The sequence below is a fragment of the Thermobia domestica genome, chromosome 14 (assembly GCF_964235325.1).
Source record: "Thermobia domestica chromosome 14, izTheDome1.hap1.1, whole genome shotgun sequence".
NCBI classification, from domain to species: Eukaryota; Metazoa; Arthropoda; class Insecta; order Zygentoma; family Lepismatidae; genus Thermobia; species Thermobia domestica.
This window is the reverse complement of record NC_137467.1, coordinates 151103699-151117241: the sequence shown is the minus strand read 5'-3', so window position 1 is coordinate 151117241 and position 13543 is coordinate 151103699. Positions and strand designations below refer to the sequence as shown.

The 13543-nt window shown below is 37.0% G+C and overlaps 1 protein-coding gene across 1 annotated transcript in view; it reads left to right on the top strand.

Moving 5' to 3' along the window:
* LOC145670398 (nose resistant to fluoxetine protein 6-like) overlaps positions 1 to 13543 on the top strand; it is a 53567-nt gene that overhangs the window by 13730 nt on the left and 26294 nt on the right. Inside the window, exons 3-4 of the mRNA XM_081739030.1 lie at positions 4294 to 4502; positions 12166 to 12254. Of these exons, the coding sequence (XP_081595156.1) occupies positions 4294 to 4502; positions 12166 to 12254 (298 nt within the window). The remainder of the gene's footprint in view (positions 1 to 4293; positions 4503 to 12165; positions 12255 to 13543) is intronic.

Sequence of the window (13543 nt, the reverse complement as noted above, 5' to 3'; positions counted from 1 at the left end):
GTCACAGTTTCGCCACCCCTACTCTGCCCACTCTGCCCACTCTGCCCAATAAGATCGCAATGTTTTGAGCCAACAATCATGGCGGAAACGAAAGCAGCCAATCAGACGATGGCGGAAACGAAAGCAGCCAATCAGACGATGGTGGAAACGAGAGCAGCCAATCAGACGTGCCGATGCTCGGTTGTTTTTTGGCTTCATTGATTTAATAGGACGAAGATAAATACGGGTAGATCCTCTATTTTCTAAGATACTTGCCTTGAAAGCACTTGGCTGTTGCCACGTCACCCCAATAAACAAAAGCCGTACAGCTGGGGAGATTCAGGGGACAGTTACTAATTATAAATACTTACCTTAAATCCTATATTTTTCATACTTCATTCTGTATAGTTCATTCCAGTTTTTTTTTTTTTTTTTTTTTTTTTTGCGGGGGAGGGGTGCTGGGCACACTACTATGCTTGTTGATGTAAGTTTAGTTTTACTGGAGTTACATATAAACTCTTATTGTCCCTAAATAACTTTTTACAACATTAAGACCCAGTCAAATCATTTCTTCGCATTCTAAACGAATGGATTCGCCCAATTCATGGAAATCGTACCGAAAGTAAAAATCGAAAATTAGAATATAGTAATAATAATAATAGTAATAAATGTCTCTTTCCAAGGGAATTTCTGAAAACGCTGCAACACATATCGAGTTATTTTTAATGAGGGGTACCGCGTTTCACCTGTCTAGCTTGAGAAGGTCGTGAAATGTTCAATTTAAGCAAACAATTTGAACTTTTATATTCGCTTAGGATACACATTTTAATCAAAACCAAGTTATGTTAAAATACTTTGTAAATTTGATGATAATGTGTTCAAAAATTAATTTGAATCAGTTGGGCCATTTTGTCGTGAAAAGGCGATCATATAAATACAAGTCATTGACATTTCTGCACAATAGATTGATTCGTTGTGTACTTTTTAGAACGTCAATATCATATAATATTGGAAATGTAATCAGCAAAATTACAAACAAATTAGTATTTCTATGAAATAACTTTCTATTACACTTGTATTTTTTAAAAAAAAAATACCTTATTTTCACTACCGTATTATATTGCGTACATCGTACCTAGATATAATGATTTTACATGCCATCCTAATCGGTCAAACTAATACTTTCACCCTTTCTTTGTTGCATGTAACACATTAACCTATATTTGAATGTGACCACGTGTGAGCTTTTATATATTATAGAAACTTTTACGGTAAACAGACTGTTATCAGCATGTGTTTATCAATATTTGCACGAGATATTACTACTATCCTAACATTATACCTTATCACTTTCAAAGATTACATTGGCACATTCTAACACTGTGGATTGTTCAAATTCATTCACTAGCTGATTGTCGTAGTAACATTATTTTGATTGATATAGAGAATTAATACAGTGTGTTGTTCATGTACAGTCAGCGACAAAAATTCTTTCTGTTTGGTGAAATTTATTTTGCGAATAACGGTGGTATTGGCAGGAACGTACAGAAAATTACGATCTTTTCAATCTAGTAAAAACTATGCTCAAATTGTCCTTCCATTCTGAAGTTATTTACGAGACTAATTTCAACGAACGGAAAGAACTTTTGTCGCTCACTGTACAGGGATATTTCACTTTTTGAATAAAACATAGTAAAGTGTTCCCGGTTTGTACACTTCTTTCTTAGAGGCCTGATTTACCAACACTCCTTCATATATTTACTTTGTGCCCCATGCTGTAAGCGTCAGTGGACCACTGATGGACAACTAGCGACATCTCGCAAAAAAATGGCGGTCCCGGAGCGACGATCCGCAGTGGCCCCACTTCCGTTTTGAAAATTATACCACCAGCGGCAGAGATGCGACGAAACGCCAATAAACCACAAAATTATTCCCCGAAAATATGTTAAATCGTCTATATGTGATTTGTTTACATTAAGAAGAGTCTAAAAAACACTTAAGAAAGTACCAAAAAAGTACCGCGGGATGGGCGCGAACCACCAACCTTGTGATTAGAAGGCGAGTGTTCTTCAGACTTCGCCACTGAGGCGATGAAGGAAACCTTTCTTATAGAGAGATAAATCGTTGAGGTCTTTTAAATCTGGTCAATCAGAGTGCTCATTTTACTGTGTATATTTGACGATAACCGTTTGGGATCAGATAAAATGCGTTTGTTATGTAATTTTATAACAGACGAACGCACGTCTATTGACTTTATTTCATAGTTCTCCCATACTCATTTTCTAATGATCGGCGACAGTTGTCATCTAAAGGCATACAATTATACGCACTCATCTCAAGATTTTTCACTTCACGATGTAGAGGCATAGGTTACTCTTGACCCTGGAGCTTACTTTAGGAACAATTTGTCAGGAAAAGAATAATATATAATAATAACCACATGCACATGACTGGCAATAGTTCGTGTTGGTCCCTTTGCGGTTCTCCGTGACGAATCGAAGGAGCGCGGACCAAAATGAAGTTCTCACTGTTACGCGGTGATAACTTCAACACCCCGACTGCAGATATCTAATTTCGACTCGACAAAACCCTGCTGCCAGTGGCACACTAGCGGCAATCCTTCGGCGCGTCGCTGTATCGACGATTGACGTTTACCGGCAAGTTGGGCAGTATATGTTGGCGACGTTTATGGCATGGGGTACGTCCGTGTGTCCATCCGAGAGACAAAATGTCCTAAAAACCATTTTATGGGTCACCGTCAATTTTGTCCAAAATGTAGAGGGTCAAAAATTAGTAATCAAGGTCATTGGTGGAGGTTATGTTCAAACCGGAAGTGGAGGAAATAAACAATATCAAGTTTTCACGTTCATCACTATAGAGCTGAAACGATAATAGATAGCAAGAAATGATTCCCTTTAATCAATTTAAGTGTCCCAAGAATACATTTTAGCTGCATTCCTAAATCCCTACTCAACGAAAGTGAAATCCGTTAGAAATCCGTTGTAACTTCCGGTTTCAATATTGATCTACATAAGAGTGAAAATGATTAGAGGTAGCGAGAAGCGTTTTCTTGGGAATCGACTTAGCGTTCTAAAAACAGGTACAGGCCACAGATGACGAGAAGAATCCTAAAACAGGGGAAGCGGGGAAAGGTCAACGACATGGTCAAGTCCATTTTCGGTTTTTGAGGTGCGGTCTATACTTAAATGTCGTCTGCTACTCCGGGTAAAGTTATATGTGTGCTATTCCGTGGTGTCATTTGAAATCCCCGTGCGAAAAGTGGGCGAGCCCATACCTACGTCACACTACTTCTGCTAGGGTTCTTCTCGTCATCTGTGAGCTTTACAATCTTCTCTCTTGAACCTCTATTGAAACGTTTTAACGTTGATCACTATAGTGTGGAAACGGTAGTAGATAGCACGAAGAGGTTTCCTGCAATCAATTTAAGCGTCTCAAAAATATATTTCATCTGCACTCTTCTCTCGTATATTAAAAGGGGAAAATCTAATACCATTTCCAGTTTCAATATTAATTGAGAAAAAATCACGCCATACACACCAAATTCCTTCATGTGGTGTACACTTAATGTTATTTATGTGTAGATTCTATGGCCAGAAATCATCTTCATTCAATTTTCTTCTCGGCCTATCCAACAATAATTTTAAATAAAGATTTCATTGGATAAAGTATGCTCGATTTTCCACACTCTGGCCTGATGGGTGATAGCGGATTATCACCTACTATAGTAAAGCCTGGGGCACTTCGACCGAGGCGTAGGATAAAGGCTGACGTGTTTTCAACCATCTAGAGAACTACAGTTACAGCTGCCCTACCGGGGGAGGAAAGGCGCCATTTGGTCCCGAAACGCATGTGGTACCTTATTAATAAAAATTAAATTAGGCAGAGCTGCGATTAACAATCCCCCTTGCGTCTCCGCCGGGTTGTGGTCATACCGTAGGATACGGTACCTTGCAAAGCCAAGATGTCTCCTGGTACGAGGGACACGAGCTTGTCTTGACACTCTAGTGCCGACGCTGCAAAACCTCGATGGATTCCCACTCATTAGGTGAGTTCCCTCCACCAGTAGATATAACTGAGAGACGGGACTCAGTCCATTACGAGTAAATGAGTACGGTCCAATGATTCTTATGCATTGACACGTGACGAGCCCATTGTTCTCCCAATATTAAGAGACTAGTCTACAGACTATGGGGTATTCCTTATTCATAACAAATACAATGTAACAATATGAATAAGTTTACGAGGTATTAGCAAATTCTTAATTACATTTTCCATTCATGATGTATTTTAAAGCTTCCTGGGGTATATCAACAATCATTGGACAGTGCACTTGGAGCAGTAACTCCTCAGTGGGCGATGTGTATTCCTTCATCCTGCACCGCTGAAGATTTGCAAACTCATCTACAGTTAAAGCTGGGACAGAATATCAACGTTACAGTCAGCCCTAAAACGTGTACTGTGAAGAAACAAGTTCCGTTTGAGTCCAGAGATTGGGGAATGATGTAAGTATTGAAGGGATATTTGCAGTGCTGTTATTCAGATAATTTAAAAACTGGTTCTATGATTAGGATAGGAAGTTGATTTAATATTATTATGTAGAAGGTGTGTTCGAAAAGTATCAAACCTTTAGTTAGCGAAGGTACATTTATTGATTTGGAAATCCGAAACACTAATCCTTGGTAATGCACACACTTCTCTCAGCGCCAGCATTGTTGGAAACACTTCTGAAACGCAATATTTGCAATGGTGATCAACCTGGCAGCTGCATACCGCATGATGTCTTCTCTTGATTCAAATCGGACCCCTTTTTGTGGCATTTTCAGCTTGGAAAATAACCAAAAGTCACACGGAGCCATGTCGTGGCCAGTACGGAGCCTGACGACACTCAGGAATATTGTGTTTGGCGATAAAAGCCTGAAACAAAGTTCGCGGACACTCTCCTCATACCCAAATTCTCATTAAAAATGTGAGTGTACCGATTCGATTGAATTATTTCCGCTTAGGTATCACCAAGCTTTTGGCAACATTTGCTGTAATATCGTTGCTCGACGACCGGCGAAAGCCAGAGACTGATAGTTTCTGCGGACGGGAAAAAAATCGCGACTGGGCATGAGTGTCCCCTCTGCATCCTCACTGAAGAAAGAGTCTCCCACGCTTCATTGGTTTACGCGGGGAAAATTAAGATTCGGTACGTTTTGAACACACCTCATATTTGTACATTATGATTATGATTATGATTATTATTATTATTATTATTATTATTATTATTATTATTATTATTATTATTATTAATAATAATAATAATAATAATAATAATAATAATAATAATAATAATAGTAGTAGTAGTAGTAGTAGTAATAATAGTAGTGGTACCAGTGGCTGGAGACATTCCTTTTACATTTCTCGGAAAAAATGTTATGAATCAGCAATGGCGTATTTAGGAGGGGCTTCCGGGCTTAAGCCACCCGAAATCTTACTTACTATAGTAAAGAAATATGAAATATCTTCAGAATTTTCATATTTTCAGACAAAGCCGCCCTCCCCGGAACAAAATCGTAAATACGCCACTGTGAATCAGTAATAGTTCTGTATTTGAGGAAGAAGAGGAATGTTAGAACTGCATTCTTCTATGTTGGGTAGTAATGTATGAATCTTCTCGAAAGTGTAAAGATGTACGGTAGGTATTTGTCGGTTTTCTGTAATTCGTGATAGCTTGTGATACCTTTTTAATCTAACCGAGGACAGATTTTAATTGAGCTCATCACTAGATTTGGGGAATAAAAAGATGTTTCTCTCTACAAATTGTATATTACCGCTATCGTATACAAACAACTTAATTTAAACATTTTGCATAATTGAAGTTATTATGCACAACATTTGTAACAAGATGTTACAGCAATTTGCGAAATTTTATGATAAGTAACTAAAAAAAAAAGTCTATTGTGATAAGAGAAAACTGGTATGCTTCAATTTTCTTTCCTTAAACAAGACAATTGATGCATGTTTTTCATTACTTATGTTAGTAAGGATTTTTTTTTTTTTTAATTACAGATCATAATTTAGTAGGTCTAATAAAAGTAATTAATTGTGATAAGCGAGAGATTAAAGCTTTACATTGTATTGATTAATCTTCATAGATATGTTACTATCAATAAAAATGCCTCTATAGCCTATGAAACAATTGCATATATATATATATATATATATATATATATATATATATATATATATATATATTGAAGTTTGATTGACAGATAGATTAGGGTTAACTAGGAACGACAGTAGGATGACTATATATTCCTGTCATGGTAAGCCTAATGGTCAAAACAAAATTTTATAAAAATACGTCAAATAAGACTTTAAAAAAGTATTAATCAAAAATAAGTTAAGGGAGCAGACTACTAAATATTTTTGAAAAGCTAACAATTTTTCTTTTGCCCGTTCTTTGTAAGTGAAAAGAGATAATGAAATGTAACTTACCAATATAGCTAATGTTATTCTATACCCGAAAATACTAATCGGAAGAATTATCAGTGTTGCTATCCATAGAAATTACAGTGTGCCCAGAATTTGAATTACCAATCTAGGTTCAGGATGCGACTAGAAAAATGAACTCAACGGTAGTTGATGACTTATGATGTTGTCTGGGTTCTTTATTTACTACTTTTTAAATAATATTTGTATTTATTTTGTAAGAGCTTACACTAATTATCACAAAATAAATTAGTTATTACAAAATAAATCCAAACATTATTTAAAAAGTAGTTAACAAGGAACCAAGACAACATGACAAGTCATCAATTACCGTTGAGTTCATTTTTCTAGTCGCTTCCTTAACCTAGATTTTTTGGCAATTCAAATTCTGGACACACTGTTATTTCTACGGAGGGCAACACTGATAATTCTTCCGATTCATAATTTCGGGTGTAGAATAACATTATCTATTACTGAGGTAAGTTACATTTCATTATCTCTTTTCACTTACGAGAAACGGGCAAAATAAAATTTGTTAGCTTTTGAAAAATATTTAGTAGTCTGCCCCCTTAAGCAGGATAATAGGATCTAACAAAACAAGAATTTTAGGAATGACCCCCCCCAAAAAAAATGGATCAAAAGATTGCGATCTTGGCCAATAATTAGTTTTTGGATCAGGGGCCACAAAATTTTTGAGCGCCCCCTAAATCAAGTTTTCGTATTTTCTGCGGAATATGAACATCATACTGTGATAGATTTGGTTACACTGTATGTAGTTCTCCAGATATAAGGCATACATAAAATTTTTGATTGAAATTTATTGGATCTTGGATCAGGGCGCCCAAAATTTGCGTACGCTAACCGCTTAGCCACGGAGGAGCTCGATATCAAAAACGAGGACATGTTTTAAACTATTGAAGTGTCAAGTTCCAATTGTTTATTGTATCTATTTATTTGAGAATTTTCAAAATAATATTCAATCAGGTCTGATATAGTGCTTTACGTGAGATTGATCCTATGCTGCATGGAGGACATAAACAAGAAGTAATAATAATAACAATAATAATAATAATAATAATAATAATAATAATAATAATAATAATAATAATAATAATAATAATAATTATTATTATTATTATTATTATTATTATTATTATTATTATTATTATTATTATTATTATAAAAGACTAACATTAGTGCATCACGCTAACTCCTAATAGTAAATCACATTCATACTCATTGTAATAATATAATGCAATAATTTAGATTTGAGCATAGCAACGTATTCTTTAAAATAAAATTATATCCCTATGTGAACCCAGTCCCGGGCTAGAGGGGCTCAAAAATTTCGAAAAAAGATCGGAAAATCTTCCTGTTTTACCCGGTTTTCCCGTTTCTGGTATACAATGCAGACAAGCGAGTAGTACCGTTGGAAAATTTGCTCTAGCTTGAAAAAAAAAAAAAAAAAAACGAGGTATGAACCATGATCCTACGATAAATCGTAAGGAAGCAGTAGCTGCTTGAGTGAAAGTCTAAAATTTACCTCAAAAAGTGGAAATCCTAAAAGGGTTAATAGTATGTAGTGAACAAGTATGTAGAATACGAGACTGTTTAAAATTATCAGCAGTGCGGTGCTGGTTTATAGTGGTAAGCATATCGATGAGCCAGGATAGTATCATGAATTCCCACAGATCAACATGGTGCCTGTCGTCGTGGACCTTTGAAACCACAAGCAGAGTCGATAACGGTCTGCTCAAGTCTACGGAAACACATTCAGCAAAATCACAGGAGGATTAAACTCACCTTGAACTTTCGAAATGTTTTCCAATCAGTACGCTTCAAGATGGATCGTGGAAAATTAGATGAAATGGTGAAGCAAATATTCAATTATTAAATGAAAATTATTGCTGTCACAGAGATTTGGATACATTCTCCACGTCAGGGAACACACGAGAGAAACCGTACTCAGAGATAAGTCAATACTAGAGTACCAACCTGGTTCAGTACGAAAATAAATGACAAGCATGCTTCTTTTTTGAAGGAATTCAGTTATCTAATGATCACGATCGCCAGGTAGGAGAGACTTCCACAAACGAAGCATACTTCGAGATCTGGTACAATCAACGAAAGAAGTTGAATAACAAATAAGTAGTGAGCGACAGGGGAATAAAATTCGCACCGCAACAACTTAGCCTGGAAACCGTGTTAATAGCAAGGATCTTATAAAATAGAGGATCTGCCCTTACAACAAAATCTTGAAGCCATACGTCACAGTTTCGCCACCCCTACTCTGCCCACTCCGCCCAATAGAATCGCAATGTTTTGAGCCAACAATCATGGCGTAAACGAAAGTAGCCAATCAGACGATGGCAGAAACAAGAGTAGCCAATCAGACGTGCCGATGCTCGGTTGCTTTTTGGCTTCACCGATTTAATAGGATGAAGATACATATGGGCAGATCCTCTATTTATAACATCCTTGGTTAATAGATTGAGAATAAAAGTCATCGAATACAGTGATGACTATGCCGTTAGCAACGCGACTATGAGCGTGCTTATCGTACCTGCAAATCATGTAACGAGACAAAATAGAGGAGTGGGTAGGCTGAAACGAATTTCCTGCAAACTGATAACACAAGAGCGCTCAGTGTCTGCGAGAGCTTAACTAGGGATGGGACTTGGGTATTTACCCACTGGGTAGGTAAACAAAAATTGGGCAAATACCCGGTAAATACCGAAATTTTATTTTCCTACCCCAAAATGGGTATTTATTACAAACTGCAAGATTACATAATAAGAAGATGTCGTGGGTTCTAAAATAACACTTGAAGTGAACATGGTACCAAAGAAAGGAAAACCCTTGACGAAGACAATGACATGACACTTTTTCCGTGTGTGAGATAGGTGGAGACATCAGCGGTGATGATGCCATATATTCATTCCATATATCCGATGAAGCTGATGAATAATCTTCGTAGAAATGTCACCTCATAACAAGATAACGTTTTGCACTTAAGCGTATAGCTAGAATATTTCGAGAACGCTGCTAATTCTTTAATGTTCTGTAACTCATTTGTCCTTTTATTAGCTTTATGATAGAAATGCCGTGAATGATGCTGCCAAATGAGATGTTAGAAACCAGAGTGAACTAACGGCATTTTGCCGAATTCTAAATTAAAGCTTGAAATCATTTGAATTAGGCGTATGAATCTGATGCCATCCAATAAGAAACTAATTAAAGAAACTGACGTAATCGTCATGAGAAGCCCATTTTCCAATGGCATTTTATCTATCTTGTTTCCAAGAATGCTAATTTCATGCAAAACATGAAAATACAATTACTTCATTCTGGTTTAAGATAGCTCAATTTTTATTACATTTTGATGTGTAGCTGGCAAGTGTAGTGTAAATGTGAAAGTCACCACTAATACTCCAACTCCTACTGTGTTTTATTTGTAGTTATTAAAGCATGCATAATGTAACAGAAATATATTTCAAATCATGTCAATTTTAATAACTTGTCGCCCATAGTCACTTGTAGAATGTAGATTAAAAGAAAGACACTTATTCGCGTACCATGTTCTATTTTAATTTCCTTATTTGTAGAAAAATAACTGTGGTCTTTATCAGAGTCAACAGTTTTTAAAAATAAGTTTTCTAGAGAAACATACTTGTTTTATGTTACTATTATCAAAACAGGAACGACCACATAACTTATTTGTATTAAGGAAAATAATAAATTTACTGACTTTTGACATTTGTTCTAGTTTCTATTGAATCTACTGTTACTTTTTAATTACTTTTACGTACTGCGAAAGAACGCCTGTCTCACATATAGGGTTGAAAAGGAAAAAAACCGTATATTTACCCAATTTGGGTAAATACCTGGGTATTAACCCAAGGTATATACCCAAAAATATATGCCGGTAAATATCTCATCACTAAGCTTAACAGCCAGTTGTTTCAACTGCTAAAAGTGACAACTGAAGTTGTTAAAGTTCTGTCATATTTGAAAGATCGCCGTTTGAGTTGAACCTTGCATCATGAACCAATTATTTATTCCACCAGTTAGTCTTCCTCTATATCGGATTTCAGCATAACTGAAGGTGGCTTGCGCACTGATGAAAATTTCGATTTCATCTGAAAGACAGCAACAAGGTAGGGAAGACGATGACGTACATGTTGGCTTAATTTGATGCTAGCTAGCATTGTATGTTGAGTTACAATGAGGTGGCGTTAGCCTGACACCACCGCTACGTACAAAACGAAAAGCTGTAAAAGATTTTTTAGATAAAGCACCATCTGAGGTTTCTAGTTCAGTACTCTTATATGCAGCAGCTCAGTTTGCGTGGAAACTGCGGATGTCTGAGTTTAAACAGATTTTCTAAAACTAGTGATAACTATGGCAGACTAGCTCAAGGATAAAGGTGGATTAAGGTTAGGGTGATTTCTATCAACAACACTTAATATCGGCAGCCGAATTTTTTTTTAACAATCATCATATCTCGGACACTCTTTTCTCCTTGAAAGGATTGAGAATCTCTAGCGCAGGCAGAGCAGACGGATTTTCTAACAAAATCGTGCTTGGTCGCTGGACAGAGCACTGCATCATGACTTTCCTAGCCATAGTAAGCAGAAATAGCAGACGACCATTACAGAGCGTGTTCGTGTTCCCGACGCAAAATCCTGGTATTGAAGCAGCGAAGAGTACTGGCAATATAGGAATGAAGTTTGAGATAATAATAAGCAAGCTTAACAAGTTCCAGGAGGTGGGAAGACTGAAGGCAAATCAGTGACTGAGTTGCAACCAGTTCACCAGTTACTTTTGATCCGAGTAACGTCAACATGTTAGTCTGCTAGCTCCTCGGTTACATTGAGGAGATCCCTCCGCGACTGGTATTTAATAGACAATATGCTTTCATTATACCGCGAAGTTGTCCAATGATGTCCAATTTGATGTCCAGCTTCAAAGTCTGTCTTTTGTTTTTAGTTTCCACTAACAGAATACCAATATGAAGCTTTCGAACATCCTTAACCCACCATGCAGCGTAAATAATAACTTCGTTAAATACAAAGAGTGATAAACCATTAATATCGCTGGGACGATTACAGCTAATATATATCCGCTTTCATCAGGATCCTTCTCCTTTATCTCAAGGTAGCACACTGCTGGAGTTGCAACACTTATCTTTCCCACAACGTCTTTAGGAGTAGATATATCTTATTCTTGCTTTCGTATTTTGGACTTCAATCGGGGAAAATTCGGTTCCAAAGAGGTGGAAGAAGATTCCATCTACCGTCCATATTATAAAACTCCACCAACCACCCGCTAGTCCTGTGGCGGTATTCGCAGTACCACAGGCAGAGAACATGCAAATGAAAAGGTGATCAATCCATAATAAAGGAAACCGCCGTCTCAGCTCAATCCATTCCCCAGTACATGGATAAATATTAAAGGGAATATACTGTACATACATATATGTATGTGATTAGAACCATAAAGTTAGATAAAGTTTACAATTGTGATTCAGAAGTTCAGTTGATTAAGTGAATTAACCTCAACGCACATCAATGTGTTTTTCTTAAACTCTATTTTAAGTAAATTTACACATGAATTATAAATACTGTAATATTAAAACGTTGCTCGCAGATTGCATATATTGAAATTAATGATTTTAAACTTTCGTTTCAGGGGATTTCTAATATTTTTTGCCATACTTGTTATCGGAAGTACAGGATACGATTTGCTTGTCTCCGGTGGAAAGAATCAGACCACAAAAGGTAAGAACTTTTCAGATCCAAGAAACCTTAGAGGAATTTACAAAAACAAAGAAAAAAGTTTTACACGTGGGATTCTACTAACGGTTTGGTTTCCCAAATCTCCTTTATATTGAAATGATTTGTAGGTAAAGTCAATAATGAATCAGGAATCTAGCCCTTCACTTCAGAGCAGAATCCAGGGATGTTAGGATAGGTATAGCCCCTTAGTCCAAAGCGACCTCCAGAACTGTAGTGAGTTGGTGATCACGGGTCAACTGATGCCTCCTTCCTCTGTGGTTCCTCTTTTATAGGCCCTCTTCGGGTGGCTCGTCTTCTTTCGGTTCCCTTCGTGTCTTCCTTGTTTGTAAACGTTAGCACGTGTCATCCATAAGCATGTGCTCATGTTGTGATGTGAGGATCCTTACAATATATTTACCCTGTCCGCCAGTTCGGGAGACAAAAATTAGTTAACGGATCGCCATCAATTTTGGCCTGAATGTAGAGGGTTAAAAATTAGGAAACGAGTTCGTTCATGGAGGTAATATTCAAAGCGAAAGTTGTAGAAATAAACCTTTCCGGCTTTACGTTGATCACTATAAAGCAAAAATGGATATAAATAGTGAGAATTTGTTTCTTGCAATCAATTAAGTATCGAAAGAATACATTTCTTCTGAAGCCTTAACTCTCTACTAAAACCGAAGTGATATAAATCCACTACAACTTCTGGTTTCAATATAGATTTACATAACACAGGGCGATAAGAAATCCCAAGGAGGGTGGTAACGAGACCAAGTAAACGAGCGTCAATTTAGAACTAAAAATATCCGACGAGTATGAAACTAACTAACTAACTCTATGGCCTATGGAACCCGGAGTTTCAATGCCGCGTTCACAAAAGCTCTCCACTGACTTCTATCCTTAGCTAACTGCCTCCAGTTTCTACTTTGTATTCCAATCTCTGCGAGATCTATCTTAATATTGTTCTCCCATCTGCGCCTAGGTCTTCCTAATGGTGAAAACAATACAAAAATTGGTTTTGTGGTTGTTGGTTAGGAATCTCTTGCCCGAAGCAGTGCAGAGGTGGGATAGATAGTATCTAATGCCCAGTGCAGCGCGGAGATGGGTTAGAAACCTCTTGCCCGAAGCAGCGCAGAAGTAAGGGTAGGGAGTCTTTCCCGCCCCGAGCAGCTTGGAGAGATAGGTAGGATATGATCAGAGAAACTCTCGTCGTGAAAGTTTAAAACAACGTGAAAACGATAAGAGGCAGCCAGAAACGGTTTTTCAAGTCCATTTAGAGTTCTAAAATTGGT